This window comes from Solanum tuberosum, unplaced genomic scaffold, assembly GCF_000226075.1.
Source record: "Solanum tuberosum cultivar DM 1-3 516 R44 unplaced genomic scaffold, SolTub_3.0 scf00245, whole genome shotgun sequence".
In the NCBI taxonomy this organism is placed as follows: Eukaryota; Viridiplantae; Streptophyta; class Magnoliopsida; order Solanales; family Solanaceae; genus Solanum; species Solanum tuberosum.
This window is the reverse complement of record NW_006239167.1, coordinates 245,478-268,839: the sequence shown is the minus strand read 5'-3', so window position 1 is coordinate 268,839 and position 23,362 is coordinate 245,478. Positions and strand designations below refer to the sequence as shown.

The 23,362-nt window shown below is 33.4% G+C and overlaps 1 protein-coding gene, 1 long non-coding RNA gene and 1 other non-coding gene across 5 annotated transcripts; 1 reads left to right on the top strand and 2 right to left on the bottom strand.

The window, feature by feature from the left end:
• The first annotated feature begins 1,466 nt into the window (after positions 1 to 1,466).
• LOC102581898 (probable LRR receptor-like serine/threonine-protein kinase At3g47570) lies at positions 1,467 to 5,220 on the top strand. The gene is made up of 3 exons (XM_006357232.2): positions 1,467 to 2,569; positions 2,659 to 4,632; positions 4,771 to 5,220. Exons 1-3 carry the CDS (start codon positions 1,651 to 1,653, stop codon positions 5,118 to 5,120), a joined length of 3,243 nt encoding a protein of 1,080 aa, XP_006357294.1. The 5' UTR covers positions 1,467 to 1,650; the 3' UTR covers positions 5,121 to 5,220.
• A 3,721-nt stretch (positions 5,221 to 8,941) lies between these two features.
• LOC107062570 (uncharacterized) lies at positions 8,942 to 11,132 on the bottom strand. Of its 3 annotated transcripts, none has more exons than XR_001474705.1 (3): positions 11,020 to 11,132; positions 10,866 to 10,940; positions 8,942 to 9,246 (listed from the first exon to the last, which is right to left on the bottom strand). It is a non-coding gene; the product is annotated as an uncharacterized lncRNA (long non-coding RNA). The 3 variants fall into 3 exon arrangements; XR_001474706.1 differs by having other exon boundaries at positions 11,035 to 11,132; XR_001474704.1 differs by lacking the exon at positions 11,020 to 11,132 and having other exon boundaries at positions 10,866 to 11,009.
• Positions 11,133 to 14,689: 3,557 nt separating this feature from the next.
• TRNAS-AGA (transfer RNA serine (anticodon AGA)) lies at positions 14,690 to 14,771 on the bottom strand. Its single transcript has one exon. It is a non-coding gene; the product is annotated as a tRNA-Ser (tRNA).
• Positions 14,772 to 23,362: the final 8,591 nt, after the last annotated feature.

Here is a 23,362-nt window from a genome sequence, read left to right as displayed (position 1 = left end):
AATGTAATTTATCATTATCTAATCTATAAGGAATTTATTGACTCATAAAAAAGTCTCACTTTTAATAGATTAAAACAATAAAATAAATTACATAGATCATAATAATTATATCAAGATTAAGAGTATAATATGTACATGTAGTGGACCAGATAAATTATTTATAAATATTCAGAACATAAATAAATGTCTCTAATTGGTCCGTTCAATACATACAAAATGTACTAGCACAAGAAGTTGGAATTTAACCATTCTCATAATTAAGATCAAATTATATTTAATGTTGTGCTACGATCATCAAGATGTTCGTCCTACTTCATCTTTGATCGTGAACATAAATTTATAACTTATATGCACCGACAATTTTATCTTCCGCGTATGAGTTAAAATACTCCATACACAAAATTGTCTACTATATAAGCAATGGACACACATATATAAACAATGATCTATTTAGACAAAGATTTTATTATATTAAACAAATAACATAAATTTTTTTACAAGGGATTAAATAAAATTACTATAACACAATTACATGGTTAATAGTATATCCCAACAATATACTCCTTACTTTGTTATTTAGAAGTGATATACCCCTTTTTACAAAATTGGCTCACATATTCCCTACTTTTACACAAGTGACTCACATATACCCTTATTGTTACACAAATAACTCATGTATACCGCTACCGCTACAAAAGTGGCTCATATTTTGCCTTTAATCTAATGGAATTAAAAATATAATTTTAAATGTATTTTTTTATTTTTTAGTTTAAAAAATTATGTAGGGGTATATATGATCCTTTTTATACACATTTTTTTTTACTTCTTTGATTATATTTCAGTTTTTTATTCTTATTTTATTTCATTCTTTAGTGTAGAAATATGAGGAAAAAAGTGTGCATGAAAAAAAAAAGAAACAGTAAGAAAATATTTAAAATTAATTATTTTTTTGACATATTGTATTTGTAAAAAATATTTGGGGTTATATATGATAAATTTTATAAGAAACTTAGTGAAAAAATAAATTTTACCATCAAAATGATAGATTCAAATTAGCCGTTGAATAAAAAACACCAAAAAAAATATGTGTGAGAAGTATCAGATATAGCTTTTCATGAATATATTTTTTTAAAATTGATTTTTTACTTCCATTAGAGGAAAATGGTATATCTAAGTCATACGTGTAACAATATGAGTATATATTAGTCACTTTTATAATGAGAAGTATATGAACTCAACTCTAAATGACAAATTTGAGGGGTATTATTAGACCATTTTCCCTTTGTATGAACGCTGTGACAAAGAAAATTGTCCCCTCAGGTCCCACAAAAGAAAAATATGAGAGACTTTGAGTGCATGGTACAGGATATTTGACTATTGAGCACTTTTCAGTTTTCACCTACAATTTGTTGTTCTAAAAGTTCACATTCTCAAGTCTAAACCAAAACACACTCCATAGTAAGAAATTGACACTAATAGCTAAAAGACTTGACTGACTTTCACTAATTGATCTAAACCAAACAACACTCCTAGTGTAATGTATAGAATGAATTAAATAGGTCTTCTAAACATCATTGCTTTGCATTATCAATTCTTGTTTTAGCTCAACAAGGTATATAATTAAAAGAAACCTTGTTGACATATATAGTTATGGGCAGAAGTTGCATTGTCCTCTTTGGTCTTGCAGCTGTTTTCATTCTGCTTCATAACCAAACTTCACTTGCTACTGTTCCTAATATTGGCACTGATGAAGCTGCTCTTTTTGCACTGAAATCACACATTTCTTCTCGTCCTAACAACATCTTAGAAAGCAACTGGTCTTCGTCCAGCCCGGTTTGCAGCTGGATTGGAATCACTTGCAGCTCCCGCCACCATCGAGTCACTGCTTTAGACATTTCTAGCATGCAACTTCATGGTACCATTCCTCCACACATAGGAAACCTCTCATTTCTTGTTTCCCTCAGGATTAGTTACAACGCTTTCCATGGAAATTTGCCAGCAGAGTTGGCTCATTTGAAGAGGTTGAAATTGATTAATGTTAGAAGCAATAACTTCACTGGAGCCATTCCATCATTTTTGAGTTTGTTACCAAACCTACGCACTGTGTCCCTCTGGAGCAACCAATTTTCGGGGAAAATTCCATCTTCCCTTTTCAATCTAACAAAGCTGCAAGTGTTGAGTTTGCAGAGTAATTTTCTTGTAGGAGAGATCCCTCGAGAAATTGGTGATCTTCGTTACTTGACTGTCCTAGACCTGCAATACAATCAGCTTACTGGCCCTATACCACCATCAATATTTAACATTACGACAATGCGAGTGATTGGTCTTACCAACAACAATCTTACTGGAAAGCTTCCAACAACTATATGTGACCATCTTCCAAACTTGGAAGGGCTTTATCTGTCAAGCAACTCCTTAGATGGAGTTATTCCATCAAACCTTGAGAAATGCAGAAAGCTTCAAAGATTGTCATTGTCGTCCAATGAGTTTATTGGAACTGTACCAAGAGAGCTAGCAAACTTAACGGCTCTTATAACATTATTTCTTGGACAACAAGTACACTTGGAAGGTATATAGTATGATATTTCCTTACAACATTATATCTAAAAATTTCGATCTCTCTTCCGCCTAACTGGTAATATTTCAAACAATTGACAGGAGAGATACCTGTGGAGCTAGGTAATCTTAAGAAACTACAGATGCTGGGATTAGCCGAGAATGAGTTTACTGGTTCGGTCCCTACAAGCATTTTCAACATATCAGCACTGCAGTTCCTAACACTTTCACTAAACAAGCTTTCAGGTACTCTACCTTCAGATTTAGGTCCGAACCTAGAAGAATTTTACTGTGGAGGAAATAATCTGAGTGGTTTTATCTCTGATTCAATCTCAAATTCTTCGAGACTCAGAATGCTTGATCTCTCATTCAACAGTTTCACAGGTCCAATTCCTAAATCACTCGGTAAATTAGAATACCTTGAGGCTCTAAACTTGGGAAACAATAGTTTTATCAGCGATTCAACATTAAGCTTCCTTGCATCATTGAATAACTGTAGGAATCTAAGAAATCTCTGGTTCTATAATAATCCTTTGGATGCCATTTTTCCGGCATTTGTTGGTAATTTCTCCGACTCCTTGCACGGTTTTGAAGCAGATGGTTGTAAACTTAAGGGCATGATTCCCCAAGAAATTGGTAAACTTACTGGTTTGACAAAGATGAGTCTATCTAACAATGAGTTCACCGGATTTATTCCAAATACCATCCAAGGCATGTTGAGCCTTCAAGAACTTTACCTAGATAAAAACAAGATAGAAGGACCCATACCAGATGATATGTGCAGTTTACAGAATCTTGGTGCATTGGACTTGTCACAAAATAAATTTTCTGGTTCCGTGCCACCATGCTTAGGAAAATTTACCAGTTTGAGGACACTTCATCTAGATTACAACATGCTGGATTCTAGATTACCAGAAAGCTTGGGGAGCCTTAAAGATCTTTTAGAATTTAGTGTTTCATCCAATTTATTAAGTGGGCAAATTCCATTTGAAATTGGAAATTTACAGGCGGCAACAATCATTGATTTGTCAAAAAATGATTTTTCTGGTAAGATTCCTAGCACTCTAGGGGGTCTAGATAAATTGATTAATCTTTCTCTAGAACATAATAGACTAGATGGGCCTATTCCAGATTCATTTGGCAAAATGTTGGCATTGGAATTCTTAGATTTGTCCTATAACAATCTTGTTGGTGAAATTCCAAAGTCATTAGAAGCTCTTGTGTCTCTCAAATACCTCAACTTTTCATTCAATAAACTCATTGGAGAGATTCCCACTGGTGGTCCTTTTTCAAACGCCACAGGTCAATCCTTCTTGTCTAATGATGCACTATGTGGTGATGCCAAGTTTAATGTGACAACATGTGTCATCCAAACACCCAAGAGGAAAAAGGCTAACTTAGTTTTGTACATCAGTTTGGGAGTGGGTATGTTACTTCTTGTATTAGCCCTTGCATATGTATTTGTAAGATTCCGAAACACAAAAAAGAATACAGGTCAAACAAATGTGTCTCCATTAAAAGAGCATGAAAGAATTTCCTATTATGAAATTGAACAGGCAACAGAAGGATTCAACGAAACCAACTTGCTTGGTAATGGGAGTTTCAGCATGGTCTACAAAGGGATACTTAAAGATGGTACCCTTTTTGCAGCAAAGGTATTCAATGTGCAATTGGAGCGTGCATTCAGAAGTTTTGACATAGAATGTGAGATACTCCGAAACCTTCGCCACAGAAATTTGACCAAAGTCATCACCAGCTGCTCCAACCTTGATTTCAAAGCCCTAGTGTTGGAATACATGCCCAATGGGACACTTGATAAATGGTTATATTCTCATAACTTATTCTTGAACTTGTTGCAGAGATTAGATATAATGATAGATGTTGCATCTGCAATGGACTATCTCCACAATGGTCATTCAACAGCTGTGGTGCATTGTGACTTGAAGCCAAGCAATGTCCTGCTAGATCAAGAAATGGTTGGTCATGTCAGTGATTTTGGCATTTCAAAATTGTTAGGTGTAGGGGAGGCTTTTGTTCAAACAAGGACAATTGCAACCATTGGATATATTGCTCCAGGTATAGTACAACTTTTCAAAGTTTTCTCATATCGTTTAAATACTCAAAACAATTCTTCCTCCCCTAGATATAAATGGATTTTCTTTGTTTTTTGCATATTCCATTTTAACTAGGGAACTTTTATAATTGTGATTTCAGAGTATGGACAAAATGGAATTGTATCCACAAGCTGTGATGTTTATAGTTTTGGCATCATGATGATGGAGATGTTCACAAGAACAAGACCAAGTGATGAAATATTTATCGGAGGCTTGACCATACAACGTTGGGTTAGTGATTCCTTTCCAGGTGAAATTCATAAGGTGGTGGATTCTAATCTGGTACAGCCAGGGGATGAGCAAATTGATGCAAAGATGCAGTGCTTGTTGTCTATCATGGAATTAGCTTTGAGCTGCACTTTCGTGACACCCGATGCAAGAATTAGTATCGAAAATGCTCTTTCAACACTGAAAAAGATTAGGCTCCGGCTTGTCAGTAGTTGGCACTAGCTGGTGGAATTGGACCGGCTACTCTTGTATGCTATTTGATTAACTATGCCAGTAACATTAAACTTTCAATTTTGCTAAAGTACTTAAGTGTGTTTATTCAGGGTTGTATGAAGCAACTCGTTTCTTGATATATATGTAGTTTTAATGATATATGAAAGTCGAAAATGATAAATATATGACTAAAAAACTTTGGTCAACTCTAATCCAATCCTCTGACGGATGATACTTGAGAGTGATCTTTCAATCCCCCCTCAAGAGAATCTACAATAAGAACTTTTGTATAGAAAAAGGACACTCTTCTTAATCTCTTTGAATAGCAATGTATTTGGTAAAAGAAAAGGAAAAAAATGCCACGTATTTGTGAAGTTTCTTAATCTCCCTCCCTGACTTTGTTGTTTACAGTAGCAGCTTGCCAAGAGGGAGAATGAGGACCGTCAAATGATTTTATATGATCTAATTTAATTTATTTTCATAAAATCTTATATCTGATTTATTATTACTTAGCTTTTACAGTACCTGAGGGGAGGTTAGTTTGTTCAGTACATATTATTACTTTTTGTTCTACCAAACATTGGATTAAAACCTAGTAATTGCCTGTGAAATCAAAGGGAAACAAACAGACAAAAAGATGTCAACAACAAAGAGAAATGGATCTCTAAATTCCTCAAGAGAATCTATAACATGAGTTAATACATCAAAATCACTTTACATGGCGAAAAAGGATAAAACAGATTTATCCTTTTTCAATTCTAGTTAGTTTGACTGGAAATATGTCGAGAGAACAGGTTCTTTAAACTACTACATTTTATGGTAGAAAGCTTGGTTCTCCACTCTTGGATGATAACTTGCCAAACAAGATCTGAATAGCAACACCTTGGTGTTTTATATAAAAGAGGACAGAAGTAGAGTAATTAATAATGTGCAATCATGCAGGTTGCTTTCACGTGACCATTTTTTATTTTGTAAACATTTTTTTAGCATTTGTTACAACTAGCTAGCTAGCTTGCTGAGATGATGATTGATTTTTGCCATATGCAGAGGTGACTTTCTTTAATTCATGTCGGAAGAATAGAGTTTGTGCCAAGAGGTGTGTGATATATATCAACCACCATAACGGATGTTGTGGGATAGATGAGATCCCTCCACCCTTAACTAAAGGTCTCGGGTTCAAGCGTGAAAATGGAGAAAGCCTTGATAAGGAGAGCTAAACCCTTACAAAGGTCCTCCAAGATGTGAATCTGGATTACTTAGGCTGGATACTGGATGGTTATATATAAAAGAACAAAAGAGGGGTGTAATAATGTGTGATACAAGTTTATAATTAAAGTGTCGTTGTATTTGTAAAAAAGAAGGGGAGAAAGCATGGAAAGTTTGCACTTTCTTAAAATGCCCCGAGGAACAATTAAAGAATCTATGCATCAAAAAAGTGATATAAAAACAATATTTTTGTGTCTTTATTTTACCCAGGTGACTAATGGTGGCAAAAAAATGCAACTTCTTGTCTGTCTTAGTTGAAGATGAAGATTAAAATAGGTTATCATAATTTGCTGCCCGTGATAAATCCACGTCTTAATTTGAGTAGAAGATACTATCTCAATCAATTATATATAGAATGAATGAGAGGACTTTAAAAGTTGTTCTTCTGTCATCATTTTCTTGGACTCATCAATCATCTTGACAATTATTTACTACTTGATGATTGATCAATTGCATATTTAACTCGAATGTATATACATATTGAAGTCGAGCCAAAGGCAGCGGTTGACCTGCATTTGACTATTGGTGTGTAACAAATAGAATGCTAACTTGTAACAGGAAAAATAGACAGAGACCTGGTCACAATACAACTTGTGCTACTCAAAAACTAAAAATAGTATAAGATCATTGTTTTTGCATTATCAATTGTAGTTATGGGCAGAATTAAGTTGCAATCTTACTCTTCAGTACTCTTGCAGTTTTCATTCTACTCCATCACCATACATATATATCACTTGCTACAGTACTGTACCTAATATCAGCACCCGCTCTTCTTGCCTTGAGATCTCACATTAATTTCTTCTCATTCTAACAACATCTTAGCAAGCAACTGGTCCCCAATTTGCATCATGGATCGGAATCACTTGCAGCTCCCGTCACCATATATATATATATATATATATATATATATAGTTACTGCTAATTTAGACATTAATTTCTAGCATGGTACCATGGCCTCCACATCTTGGAAACCTCTCATTTTTCATCTCCCTCCAGAACATTTGCGGAGGTTGAAATTGATTACAACTTCACCAGAGCCATTCCTAAGTTTGTTACCAATTTTTGGGGAAAATTCCAACTTCCTTTTCCAATCTAACAAAGCTGCAAGTGTTGAGAAATCGGTGATCTGACTGTCCTAGACCTGCAATATATATATAATCAGCTAGCTTACTGGCTCCATCGATCTTTAACATTACTACAGTGCACAATCTTATAACTGGAAAGCTTCCAATTATAACTATATGTGATCATCTTCTAAACTTGGAATTAAGGGCTTCACCTCTCAATGAACTCCCTAGATTGAAGGAGAGTTTGGTTTTTATGATTAATTGTAAAGGTTAAGCCGATAAAAAATAAATGTAATAGATCGATCGAGAAACTGATAGAAGTGAAGAAGAAAGGAATCAACTACTTTAACTAATTTAATATATAATATATAGAATTTTCATTGTATTTCTCTTGATTTGAATCAATCAGTTGATGCAAAGTTGAAAATTTGAAGACTTCTCATGATCATTTATCATACTCTCTCCGTTTCATAAAGAGTGACCTGATTTGACTTGCACAAAGTTTTAGAAATTAAAAAAGACTTTTGAATCTTGTGGTTCTAAATTAAAGTTATGTCAAATGTACTAAATTGCCCTTCAATCTTGTGGCTTTATACATGTCACATGGAAAGTTGAAATTAAAATGTTACCAAAAAAGAAAAGAGATCATTCTTTTTGAAACAAACTAAAAAGGAAAGAAGGTCATTCTTTTTTAAACGAATGGAGTACGAATTGTTGTATGTTTTAAGTTAAAGTCTTTTGGGTTGCGTTTCAAGATAAATTTTTCTTGTGTTTCAAGCTCAAGTTCTTGTATATATGTACTTTCTACATAAAAACAAGTGCAACAATATAAGTTAATAGAAAAATAGTGCATCCACTTCATAGTGTTGTAACATTCAAATAACTTTACAAAAAATAACTATCTTAAATTACATTAGTTTGTTTGTCAAGAACTACTAACAATATATCAATTTTATTGTCAAAAGCTATCAATTATATCTAATTAGCACTATTTTTATGGTTCCTTAGATTGTGAAGAAGATAAATTTAATTTTTTTCTTCTTTTGTTCATCCTCATCTCTTCAACTTAGCCTATATATTGCGATTGTTGCTTTGCCCTTCTACCTTACTCCAGTCTCTAGTAATATTGACTGACCTTATAGCTTATGTGTAGTAAATCCATTTTCAGCAATAAACACATTCATTTCAACTAGCCTAAAATTTTAACAAGTAATAATTCATCTGGTGCGGTGAATAAAATTGTTGTATAGTAGATTTTTGTGCTAAATTAAAAAATAATAGGCGAATGACTACAGGTGAAATGCATTGAGAGAGCGAAAATTATTACTCTATATTGTTAGAAGATATAAGTTAAATCTGTTGAGAATATCATTAACTAATAAAAGTGTGCTCTTTCTTAGAGCTTAAGTTTTTAGATTCGATGGTCACACACTTCAACAAAAGAGTCGAACTTATATATTCATTAAAAAAATCACCCATTTTCGTCAATCGACATCATTAAGATACAAACATATATTTCTTCATTCATGTCCATCAAATGAACATGATGAAGAAGAAGGCCACAAATCTAATTAACCAGAAGCCCAACAAAGGGCTAGTTTTGGAAGGTGGATCTCAACTATACATTAATTAAAGCAAAATATTGGTATCTAACTAAACTAATTGTACTATTAATGAACTCACAATAGCCACAACTTGACTTGCCTTCCAAAATGAATTAGTTCCTATATGTCACATCCAGAGGTTAGATTTGAGCATTGAACCTTTCCATTCCTCGAGATTTCTCCTGGGAACAAAGCATCCTGTTTCAAAAAAGAGTGTTATGCTGTGGTATAAAAATTAAAAGGACAGTCTGCTGCACTAAAGCTCATGTTATGTTGTGCTATATATATATATATCAATCCGAGCATAAAATACACAAAACTTAACATAGTGAAACAGAAAAAATACCCTACATTTGTGTCTCGTATACATCAGACAATACTAATCTATTGAATCGGCCAGAGCATTTGGAATCATAGTACTCGTTATCTTAAAGGTTTTAACATTCTTTGTTAATGTGACTATTTATTGCTGCTAAAAATTGTTCTTTTGTTATATTGTTAGAGCATAAATATCTATATTAGGCATAAATATCGAAAAACCAAAAAATTGGACTGAATTAATTCGATTCTTCGGTTTGATTCTCGGTTTTAGGGTCTGGTACTTCGGTGCACCCAAGAACCGATATATTATAACTTTTTTTCTTTATCATAATCAGCAATGACGACTAATGCATGACCATCTTATCAACCAAAATTTGCAACAAATGTCTTGGACTGTCAATGATATTGCCCTGATGCCCCAGTACGATTTTCTGGATTAGTTAATACTTATACTACTTACTTGATTAGAGTAGTAAGTTAATTCTATTTATTAAGGAGAAACTTAGTAATTATACCTACTTCATTACCATAGATACAATTATTACTTATGCTTTCAAAATATTACATATTTTATTACTAATTAAGAGTTTTCTATTCTATATTGAGAAAGATACACCTCGATACATGTATTTTTGCTACCAGATACACTAAAATAGGGAGGAAGCGAGCAAGATTTGTCATGTATCTCAAATACATGTGAATCACATCAGATATATAGGAGAGTGGCAAGCGAGATTTGTTATTTATCCAAGATACATGCGATTCCACTTGGATACAGTGTATCTAGAACAAATTATACTTAATTTTGACCTCATATATCTTGAGATACATGTATCTGAACATATCTAAATGCATCTGAACGCACCAAAATTTGATATGATATGTAATATTACAAATTAGAGTGTACCTAAGTAATTAGCTCTAACACTAATGAAATTTATGTAAATTTCATGTTTATTAATTATCACTTCATTTAGAATTTCATAAAGGCTAATTAAAATCATACTGTCCTTGAGATAACCATCGACTAGTTCAGTACCTAAAGGCTAAAACCAAAAAAAGAGACTGATCATTAATCAATATTGTGACCAACTTAATTAAGCTCGTTCTCCATGGTGATTGGTGACTCTCTTAGCATGGATTGCACACAAGTTGAATATCCTTGTTACTGTTAATAATATTCATAAAAAATTGCAGAACCGAATTTTAAAAACTGAATTAAATCGAATCCAACTGAACTAGTTTGGTTCGATATTCGATACATACTATTGAAAAATCAAAAATTGAAGAACAAAATGTTCACCCCTATCTATATATGTGAAAAAGAATTACTAGTAAAAAGAAAAACAAATCAATTTGCATAAACATTAACAATTAGTAGTGATTATCTACGATCCCAAGATTCAAACTGACACCTGACTTGTTAAAACAATAAGAATATAGTAACATAAGTAAAAGGTAGAAGCAGGATGAATAAATGGAAATGAATTAAGTACCTGCTTTGACATGCTTCTCAAAAGTTCCAAATAAAATCCATTCATTCTTCATAAACTCCTCCCTACAACACCAATCTATGAAACCATATTATATTTTCTTTGAAAAATAGAGTAAAAGGAAAGCTTATAGAATAAAAAATGTAATAATTCATACTGTTTGTCTTTACACCTCACTACTTTTAACACTTTATAATTTTTCCTCCAATGTCTTTATGTGTGGGTTCAGATTGATTCATGTCATGAGTTGAAGCAACAGCCATAGACTAATTAATCATCATTTTATTTCCAATACACTCAAAGTCAAACTTATTATAACCTATAGTTATTATATTTTTGGAAACCACTCCTATTAGGACCACTACTCATCTTTCTTCTATGATGACCATTGAATTGGAAAGCTATAACAATTATTCATTACTTGGTATTTTATTGGAGATGTCATTAACACAGGTAGGACCCCTTCAACTAACATCCGGGCTGGAACTTTGTCTTTTTCTTTTATATATATATATATATATATATATATAGGCGAATGTAATTATTTTGGCCAGCCAACCAAATATGTAACTTTCCTTATTTATAACTCTTCCAATTGATAGCCAAAATATCTTGTATTCCAATTGGTCTGTTCAGTTTAGGGAAAAAATGGCTGAAATTTAATCATATCATATGTGCCTTTGTGTGGATTTAGTTATATGTGAATAAACTTCATTTATATGTATATGGAAGTCCAGGGGAGGACCCACCTTATACAAAGTGGATTTAGTTATATGTGAATAAACTTCATTTATATGTATATGGAAGTCCAGGGGAGGACCCACCTTATACAAAGTGGATTTAGTTATATGTGAATAAACTTCATTTATATGTATATGGAAGTCCAGGGGAGGACCCACCTTATACAAAGTGGATTTAGTTATATGTGAATAAACTTCATTTATATGTATATGGAAGTCCAGGGGAGGACCCACCTTATACAAAGTGGATTTAGTTATATGTGAATAAACTTCATTTATATGTATATGGAAGTCCAGGGGAGGACCCACCTTATACAAAGTGGATTTAGTTATATGTGAATAAACTTCATTTATATGTATATGGAAGTCCAGGGGAGGACCCACCTTATACAAAGTGGATTTAGTTATATGTGAATAAACTTCATTTATATGTATATGGAAGTCCAGGGGAGGACCCACCTTATACAAAGTGGATTTAGTTATATGTGAATAAACTTCATTTATATGTATATGGAAGTCCAGGGGAGGACCCACCTTATACAAAGTGGATTTAGTTATATGTGAATAAACTTCATTTATATGTATATGGAAGTCCAGGGGCGGATCCACCTTATACCAAGAGGCAAGAGGTGTCAGCCGACACTGCTTCCTCAGAATTCTTTATTTATACAAAACATGATTATTATTAAAATAAATGACAATACATGAACAAATAACTAATCTTGGCCTGTTGGTGTGGCGCATGACATGTGCAACACATCGTTTACTAAAAATTCTACGTATGTCACTGTGAAAGTTATTCCGATTATACTTACAAATATTTTCAAACTATGAATTATGAAATATGAATTTTGATTTGTAAGGTTGTTCTAAAATTGAATTTGTGTTCACTTTGGCCCAATGGATAACTCGATTTGGATCATTTCCAACTAGAAGGCCCACAAATGAATGGACTTGCTAAGTGTAACCATGGGCTGGTTACATACAAATGATGTGGGCTGGCCAGATTTTGGGTCACTATTTAATATTTAGCTATCATACTTAAGAAAATAACCATATAGATTCTCCTAGCTTATTTATCAATTAATCCATATTTGCATTTTTACGGTTTCCCACTAAGAAATGATATTCGTTTTGATTTTTTACTAGTTGTTTGATAGAGTGTATTAGTAATATTTGTACTAGTTATGCATATATTATTTCTTACGCATTGTTTGGTTTGGTATATTAAAAATAATATACATTGTAAAAAAATATTTATCTACAAAAATATTCTCCATAATTATGGTGGAAATTATGTAAAAGTGCATTTAAGGGGTAATTGAGTCTTTAACGATGCTAATGCATGTATAAAATTCTTTGCATTACTAATACTCAGAAATCTATGGTATTAATAATACACAATACAATGTATAACTAATGTAAGCATCAGCTATATATAGCATGAAAAAAGTATATCAACAAGGGACGTGAAAAGATATATCAAACAACGGACTACTAATACATAAAGTTAATGCATATAATATTTTTACTAATACACTCTACCAAACGATTGCGAGATCTCTGATAAAGAATGAAGATATAGATTCATTTCACTAAAGGCATTGCTAAATGGGATTAATCTCATTATTGAAGTGAGCACCTTTTAGGAAAGACCAAAGATTACTCTGAGTGACTCAAAAGTTGGATCATATACGAACCTCTAATGAGTTGCCACGTAAAAAGGTAGTTGTATGATCCCCTATGCACACATGGCCTTGTCTAGTTGGGTTAAATGTTACCAACTTTGAAAATATAGTTGGGAGTAGGTTGTTTTTAGGTTGGACACATCATTCCGATGGATTAGCTTGGGAAAACAGTATTTCTCTACTTTGTACCTAAGATGACACTCTTCTCTAATTTGATGAAATTTTAATTAATTTGAGTAATTATTCAAAGCTAAATCAAATTTCTACTATTTATTTATTTACAAATCTAAAAATTGATACATCTTTGAGTGTCTTAATTGCGTGCTATATTTCATCATATACATGAAATTCTTTCAGAGTATTTATTGTAAACCAAACATCTTGGTAGGAATAATGAACACATGAGAAGCTCCATACATTTTAGACATTTCTGCAATCTATAACTTAGCTTAATCTTCCATATATGACTTTAATTAGATAGTTAAATGAGCAAACGTCAGTCAAGGTTCTTAAATTTGTTGGCACTACTAATCTTGTTAGATCCTTATTTCCTTCAACTCTTTAATGATTTCTCTTAGTCTTTCAAGGTTACTATCATATAACTGTTCTTCTTACGAGGGCTTAATTTTATTGTCATATATCCTTCTATGGCCTTAGAGGGTGTTTGGCTTGACTTAAAAGTTGGTTAAATTTACTTTTAAGTCAACTTTTCACTTCTAGAAGTGTTTGACAAATATTTTAAAAAAACTTAAAATAAATCAAAAATGTCTTAAAATAAATTATGAAGTGTTTGACAAGGTTATAAATAACTTATAATAAGTTAAAAATCAAAAGTAGGCCTACTAACTTTTTATTTTTAATTTAAAAACTACTTTTTAAGTCAATCCAAACGGGCACTTAGTAATAATCTCCTTTAGACCTCTTTTAAATCTCTTGCTAGTCATATTGTTACTTTCAAGGGACTCTACTCAAACCTAATTTAGGAACTCTACTTCTTAAGTACACTTGGTCTACGACACTCAATTGTCATGTTCATATCTTTTGTATCTAACAACTATTATTCTTTTTATTGATACCAATCACATCTAGTTCGGTTCTAACACCCTAACGGATCATATATACCTTATGTTTAACCCCTCAATATTATATTACTCGGCCCTATTCTTTGATCGTACATTAATCCTCTTTAGCCTTAAGATAAATATCGTTTTTTCTTTCAATTTCCCATGCCATTTGTACAAACAATAATAAAAATGTGTTATTTATCCTCTTTAGCCTCAAGATAAATATCGCTTTTTCTTTCAATTTCCCATGCCATTTGTACAAACAATAATAAAAATGTGTTCTTTATTGCCATTTGCCAAGGAGAAGAGGAAATTTGGCATAAAAATAAAATGATCGTGGACGGCAGGATTCGAACCTGCGCGGGCAAAGCCCACATGATTTCTAGTCATGCCCGATAACCACTCCTGCACGTTCACAACTCGATGGCTTAGAAACATTGTCATATTATGCGTTTTTATTGCAAGTTGGGATTTCTCAATTTTGTCACAATTTAAATTCATCCATCTAGCTAAAAGTTTTTGGGTAAATTGGATTATATCAGAATTTGAGTGTATATTTCTTTCTATACACTTTAACACACTTTCTACTTGTCTCTATTCCTCCTTTTTTTTTTTGTTTTCCTAAAGAGGAGCACTATTTTAGTTTGGTTTGGCTATTGCGAAAAAATATTATGAAAAACAAATAAACAGGTGAAAAAATAGTTTTGAGTATGGCAGCTTGAGTTATGATACTTTTTTTTTTGAGAAAACACATAAAAATCCTCTTTAACTTGGCAGCACAATTTACTTTAGCACTTAAACTATACGAACGTTTAAATACCCCTTTAATAACTTTCAAGTGAATTAACTCCCCCCTAAGGGGTGATGTGACAGAAAAAGTTAATCCACTCTCCTAAAAGCAAGTGAAAAGTTAAAAAAGAAAAAAATGAATTATAAAATTGTACACATGTAATTTTTAGTATATAACTAATATTTTAATTTATTTTTTTTTATAAAATTGCGGGTCCCATTTTTTTTAAAAAATATTTAACTTTTTTCTTTCTTTATTTTGTTGTCTTCCCCAAATATTTTTTTCTCAATTTAAGCACTCTTATACCTTTCTTCTCCAATATTAGTCATTTCTTTCTTCATCTTTATCACCCACCTTTGCACCTTACTTTCATTCCATCAGCCTTTTAGTAATCCACAAAATCCAACACCAACATTATATTTTTTACTTTGATTTCAATATAAACTTTGTTGTTTGAGTGATCCATTTTGTCAAAAAAAAAAAAAAATTACTTTTAAGAGATTCATTCTCCCAATGGTAGATTTGTGGGAGTGGGGTGGGGAGGGAGAGAGTTCTAAGAAAAAAAATTAATATGTTATTTTTTTTTCGGGAAAAGGGTAAAAAATACCCCTCAACTTTGTTTTATTAGTTGACTATACCCCTACCGTTAAAACAAAGTTATTTATACCCTCGCCGTCACTAATTTCACCGTTATACCCCTCAACTAACGGAAATCTCCATATCAACACAAATTAATCCTAATTTTTTTAAAAAGACCCATTCCCATTTTAAACACAATATCCTGACCCATCTATGGTATAATCCGTATAACCCGTCAACTAATAACACAATCATCTCTCTTCTCTCTTCAACTTGTGCACATGTCGAAGAAACAGCTTAGAACGATAACAATGACTTTTTCTTACTCCATAAAAAAGTTCACATTATAATCGAAATCCTCAACCTCAAACAAGTCATCAAGTAATTGAAGGGTAACTCTCTTCGTTCTCATTCTGCTCTTTCTTCGATTCCGACAAACCGACGCAAATCGATTTGAATCCCTATTTCTAAATCAATTCATGGTGCATTTATATTCTCAGCTAATTCACAAGAAAACAATAAAACTTCATAGTTTGTCCTTTGCCTCAAAGGTGTTTATTCTTCGTCATCATCAAACCCATCTCAACATATAGTAATAGAACTCAGTAAAAAGAGAGTTTTTACGCCGATTCAATGCATTTCCGACTGGCCAATGTTAAGATAATATTTTTCAACCTAACCATGAAGCCTTTCATTTATTCAATTCCTATTTTTCCTGGTGAGTGAGGTAGTGTTTTGTTTTTCTAGTTCTGGTTAACAGGGAGCAATTCTAGCAGGTTTTAGTCATGGTCTAAACATAATAAAAATGCTTCTTTTGGATTAGGAATATGGAAAGATGATGCAACTGTCAAGAGCCGATTTGGAGACCACATGTTAAGTAATCGGAAGAATTTTTAGCTTTTGCTTGATCAGTTTCATCTCTTGTTAAAAAGCTTAGCTATTACTGAAAATAATGAGACGTCACAACCAAAAACCGGTTCCCTTGAGGATGAGGTTGCAGAAATCGTGAGGTTATTGGAGTCTTCGTTGTTTACGCAAATTAGCAGCAGTGAGAGAAGCTTTGGGTTCTTCATTGTTGACCCAGAGGAGACGGCGGCGGGGGACAACGATGAGGAAGATTGAGTTCCTGAACTTTTGTTTTAGAGATTAAGGTGAAGTAGGTTTGAATTAAGTTAGTTGGGTCGGGTTAGGGTTTGGATTATATTGGGGTGGTGGGTTATTTTTAAAAAATTGGGTAATTTGTGTTGATTTGAGGATTTCCGTTAGTTGAGGGGTATAAATGGTGAAATTAGTGACGGCGAGAGTATAAATAACTTTGTTTTAACGGCGGGGGTATAGTCAACTAATAAAACAAAGTTGATGGATATTTTTGACCCTTTTCCCTTCTTTTTTTTCAAAAATGGTGAATTGTAAGAAAAAAATAACCATTAAAGGTTGAAAATGGGCAAAAAAAAATTTCAATGAGGATCGCAAATGGTGAAAATGAACGAAGAGGAAAGAAAGGAAGAGGCGTAGAAAAGGAGAAATTTAAGCAGTGGGGCCCACTTGTTAAAAATATTTAAATTAATGAAAATGGGTTCAACATTTTAATCTTTGATTTTAGAAAATAAATTTTTTAGTTAAGATATTAATTTGCATAGAAGAGAAAGTATTTAAAAAGTGGGGCCCACTTGTTAAAAATATTTAAAATTAATGAAAATGGCTCCACATTTTAAATTTTGATTTAAGAAAATGCATTTTTATAATAAATTAATTGATTATGTAATGAATTTTAAAAAGTGTGTAAGGAAAAAAGTGAATAAACAAAAAAAATAAAAAAAATTAATGATGTGGTGCTTACATGACTGTGATGTGACGAGTGAGAGTGGTATTATACTCTCAGGGTGGTACTTAATCACTCATAAGTTATTAAGGAGGGTGTTTAAACGTCTATAAAATTTAAGTGTTAGAGTAAGTTGTGCTGCCAAGTTTAGGGGATTTTTTTTTATGTGTTTTCTCTATCTTTTTTTCCAATAATTGAGAAATTGTATAAAGTATAAAAATCTTATACATTTGGAGGTTAATTATGCCACGATCCGAAATGGACATGATGACACTCGTCTTATCCCACCATTACAAGTCAGCCTAAATCCAACAATATGATGAAAAAAATGCAGAAAAATAACTATCAATAACATAAGAGTGGAAAACTAAGTCATTCTCAAAATATACTCAAAACTTGGTTGTTACGTGTACAAGCCACTAACATATAATAACAGAGTTTGAAAGATAAATATAAGTCTCAAATATCTTTGTCTCTCGAATAGAACAATAACATGAATAAGGAACAAGAAGGTCTACCGGGATTACAAACATCTGCCTCTCAAGTCTCCTCGGTAAGTCTCGCAAGAAGATGGAGAAAAGTAATCACATTGATTCGGGCTCAGAACCTACATAAGTGTAGAAGCAAGGAGTGAAGACCATACAATACTGTACTAAATAAGCAACCCACTAAATCAAGGTAAAACTAAATTAGAATACGAGTACTCCTCTTATGACAACCGAACTACCATAACTACAACTTGCATAGAAATCAATCCAACTTACCAGTTTATATATAATGTTCACAAGGCCCAATTGATCACAGTCCAACAGTTACATTTCATCAATCACAAGTATCAAGTTCATATCATAATAATTAGGTTCATCAATCACAATAATCAAATTCGTCAATCACAAGTATCAATGTCGTCAATCACAATAATCAAGTTCATCAATCACAAGAATCAAGTTCATCAATCACAAGTATCTAATTCATCAATCATAAGTATCAAATCAGGATCCGTGGGGAACACCCAAGATTCATATATCTGCCGAAAACAACCTTGGCATCAATACCACTTGCCGGAACATACCTAGGCATCAGTATCACCTGCCTAAATAGACCTTGGTATCAATATCGCTTATCAGAACATACCTCAGTATCAATATCACAACAAATCTCATCTCAGTGTCTCATAACCGATACAAATAGGCATATTCACACAATAATAATTAGAGTTGTCAATATGGATTCGCCTACCCCATCCGGGCTAACCCATACAAGCTTTGAAATTTGACGGGTCAGGTCGGGCTAGCCTATTTTTTGTGTGGACCAGAAAATGGTCGGCCCAGCCCACAAGTACGTGGGCTACGGGCTTGCCGGGCCAACCCTCTTTTCTTAAAAGTCTATTTTTTATAATTTTTTTAAATTAAATTATAATCTAAAAATTTATCATAAATATTGACAAGACAATATTACATGGTGTTAGTGTTACTGCTTGTTAATCAAATATACAAATAAAATTATCTTTATAATATTTATTAAGTTTGATTTCAAGTAAAAGCATAAATAACTAAATAGAAATATTAACCTAATTGTTTTCCAATGATCATAATAAAACACAAAAACTATGACAATATTCCATAGACTATGACCTATGTAGTGATTCCCTAGAAATTTTAGGGAATTTTAATTTTATGTAGTACATATTTTATAAACATAATTTGTATTTAAATTGTAATATTTCAAACTTTAAATAGATTTTGAGTTTAGACTCTTATTATTTTTAATACTCTATTTTATTTTTATTTGGCCTATGAGCCTGCCCTATCCATATTTCTCAAACCCCACAAATCGACAGGCTTATTCAGGCCGGGCTAAAAAGCCCTTTTCTTAAATGAGCTCCAAAAATCATAGCCCAACCCTATCAAATCACGGGTTAGGCCTGGTCAGCCCAACGGGCCTAACCCATATTGACGGCTCTAATAATATTGAGATGACAATTTCAAGCAATTTACATTCACAACAAAACTATCACAAACAGTATTTCTCAATCACCGATTAAAAAATCAACACTCAAGGCAATACTGTCACGCCCCGAGCCTACACCCCGGACGTGGCTGACACTCGAAGACCATTGATGGCCCCATGCGAACCCTTGGCCTGACTTACTTAACTCAGCAGAAGACAATATTCATACTTATAATGATCAATAACACTTAACTGAACTGAATAATAAAATAACTGAGAATGTTTAAAGGTTAAACATTTAACTTGGCCAAAAGTGGCAACCCAAGTCTTAACAATAAGAAATGATAATGAAAAGACTCAAAGGACTAACATCTGACTGTCTATAAAGCCTCTAAAACAACTGAGATGGATGTTGGGACAACCCCACAACATCCTAATGAACTAACTAGAAAGCAATGAAAATAGATCCTCCGGAATGTAGGGAGGCTCACCGACTGACTCTGAACTGCTCACTAGATCAATGGTGCACTGGAATGTCAATCTTAGTTACATATGTCTGCATCACAATAAGATACAGGCCAACTAGCATCAGTACATTGAATGTACGAGTATGCGAGTTGGAATGCTAAAACAACATAGGCTTGAAAGGGAATCTGAAAGAAACACTTACCTTGGCTCTTCTCAACTCATGAATACTTAACTAAACTCATGTCAATATAAATTAGTTTAAAACAAGTGCAATATAAACAAAAGTTGTTTAAAAACATGATGTCAACTCCGTTTATATACAAGGATACAACATAACTCTGAAATGTATGTAAAAATACAATAAACTGATGTATATAAAAATACAATAACTTCTAGTAGGAGTTTCTCTAACCGACAACCATCACATAAGAGTTATAGTGATGATACAACGATCTACCTCACGCTGCCAGCCCATCCTATACCCGGCCAGATGTATAGGACCTAAACTACTAAGTGGATCCACTAGTCTATTGTGGAAAGGGTTCATCTAAAAAGTATGACCCTTTTCTACCCATGGTGGCTACATGGTTTTATGGAGACTTGAGTTTTCTGAACTCATGCTCGCCCCCAATTCGGTGCTCAATACTACTCCCAAAATATATTAGCTCTTATGTTTTAAAAACAAAACATACATCTTCTGTGATTTGAGATTAGTGCTCAAAAACTTAGCTCAAAAGTTATCTTGGAAATCTCAGCTTCCCTTCTTGCTTCATTTAGAAAGCTATTACTCTTTTCTGAAAACTAGCCCGAAGGCTCTTTGGAAATTTCAGTTTCCGTTCTTATTTAAATGTGAAAATATTTTAAAGTCTCTTTGGGAATACATAGTCCCCATATACTTCTTCGGAGAAAAGAACTTCAACTTTACATCTTTACTGAACTCAAAACTTAAGTCTTAAAACAAAGTTAAAATATTTGTGAAAGACTCTTGGAAAACTTTAAGAACTTATCTTAACTTAACTATTAACTGATCTTAACTGATCCTTGAATTGAATTATGGATTCAAGGATTAAGATTTGTGATAGGAAGGATCACATGATGTTTAGGAATGATCTTAAATAGCTAAACATGAGAAAAGTCACAAAAGCACTGTCTTGGAACAAGTCCGCGACGCGGAGGTGTTTTAAATAATTACTCATGAAATTAAATTTTGAGACAGAAGAGTCTGCGTCCTCTTCGCGACGCAGAGAAAATTTTTGTACACAGAGGGAGCAAGTCTGCGACGCAGACTTGCGTGCCAAAACACCCTCGACTTTTTCCTTCTTCGTTTTCCAGCCCCAATTCTCTTAAACTCGACAATTTTCCTCAAATTCATTTTAGATACCGATACCCAACATATGTACTCAAGAACCTAACTCAAAACAACTCTATAATTCGACTCAAAGATCTCAGAAACTCCTAATTTATCCCAATTCGAGAACAACATTCAAATTCAAGAATACATGTCAAAAACATTAACTTTCAAACTCTTTTAGGATGAATTTCGCTGAACTAAACATGTTTGGCACGTGGGTGAATGAACCCAACGCTATGAAAGACTCACATACCTTGTAAGATTAATTTCTTGGCGAAATCCACCACCAAATCACACGATCTTAGCGAAATTCGAGCTTTTCTTCTCCTTTCTCCTCTTTTCTCTTTTCTCTTTTCTCCAAGCCCTAGCGTGAATTTCCAATTGACTAAAATGATCTCATTATGATTTGAACCTTAATTAATTCACTAAAACGAATTTAAATTATTGGGTAAGGAAAAGACTAATCTACCCTTCAAAAATCCGGATTAGACTTTCCTTAATCGCACATCCCAACTTCCAAAGGACATAACTCATTCATACGAACTCGGAATCACGCAAACTCACCAGCTTTGGAAAGATCATTCTAAGAGCTTTCCAACCACATCTGGAAGTACACCTAACTTATCATAATCTAGGAGTTATGGCCGTTGACCAAAACTCAACTTTTCCTAACTTAGACAAATTTTCCAGATTTTCATTCTTTCCAAAAATGGCTACTTTCAATTATTAGCTTCTTCCTAGTTATTTCAAATTGCGAGGTGTTACAAATACACAGTGCACAATGCATCATACCTAACACATTGTCTTTTTCTTTAATCCCCTTCCTATCGCTAAGGTTATTTAGTATGAACAATTCAACTTATCATCTCATTCTCATTACTCCCCAACTCACACAATGAAGAGAATACAAGATTTTACAAGTTTTAATAAGGTTTTAGAGGTTCACTTGTCTTAATCGATCAAAATCGCTCCAGCACTTGAGCTTTTCCCTTCCGAACGATATCCAAATCAATGCAATTGTAACACCCTAAATTTTTTTCAAACTAAGACTCGAACCGTTCATCGTAGTGAGTGAGATTTTTCCAAGAAATTAAAATTTTCTTAGGGGTTAAGGTCACTAGATGTAGCACCTTGAGTTCCAAAAGGAATTAAATTGGAAATAGCAAAATCTGAAATTTTGCAAGTTAAGCTAAGTATGAGTTTTCGGTCGACTTCAAACAACCATAACTCATAGCTCAGGATGAGTTAGGTGTGCTACCAGGTACTGTAGGAAATACCTTTGAATTATCTTTCCAACGCCGCTAAGTTTTCTAAGTTTCGAGGTCGGATGAGTGATATATGACCTTTTGAAGTTAGGCTACCCAGTTAAGGAAAGCTAGCCGGAAATAGTGAGGGGTATTTTGGTCTTTCCCTACCCAATCAGATTTAACTCATTTTTGGTAAGGTTTTAAGGGTCTAATCCTATTGGGTTCAGTTTTATAATCCTAAAATAAGCCTAGGGTTTTAGTTGGGAGTTCAAGAAGAGAAGAGAAGAGAAAAGAGGAGAAAAGATGAGAGGATCAAGTGTTCGTCGAGATTCTTGCGTATAGTTGTGGACTTTCGCCATGGGTTTAATCCCTAAGAGGTATGTAAGCTTCCATAGTGTTGGATTTTTCACCCACATGCCAAACATGTTATTTCCAGCGCAAATTTCATTTTTGAAGTTGAAAGATTAAAAGTTCTTGATAAGTTCTTGATACGTGTTCTTGAAGTTCATTCTAAATCTTGTTGTGTTGGGTTTTGGATGATTTCTTGAGATCAAAGTTAGTGTTTTACGGGATGTATTGAGTAGATTAGAGTGTACTTATGTTGAGTAATTGATTCTAAGTGATTGGGGAAGAAACCGTTCGATTCTTGGTGAGTTAGGATGAGAAATTAAGCAAAGAAGTTCGTCAGATTTTCTGGGTTGGGGGCCTGGATTGATGCATCTGCCAGAGCGCCCCAAACCCTCCTATGAAGTTTAGGGGCTGGCGCCCCGCGCCACCCATAGCGCCAGGGTCGTCTGCCCC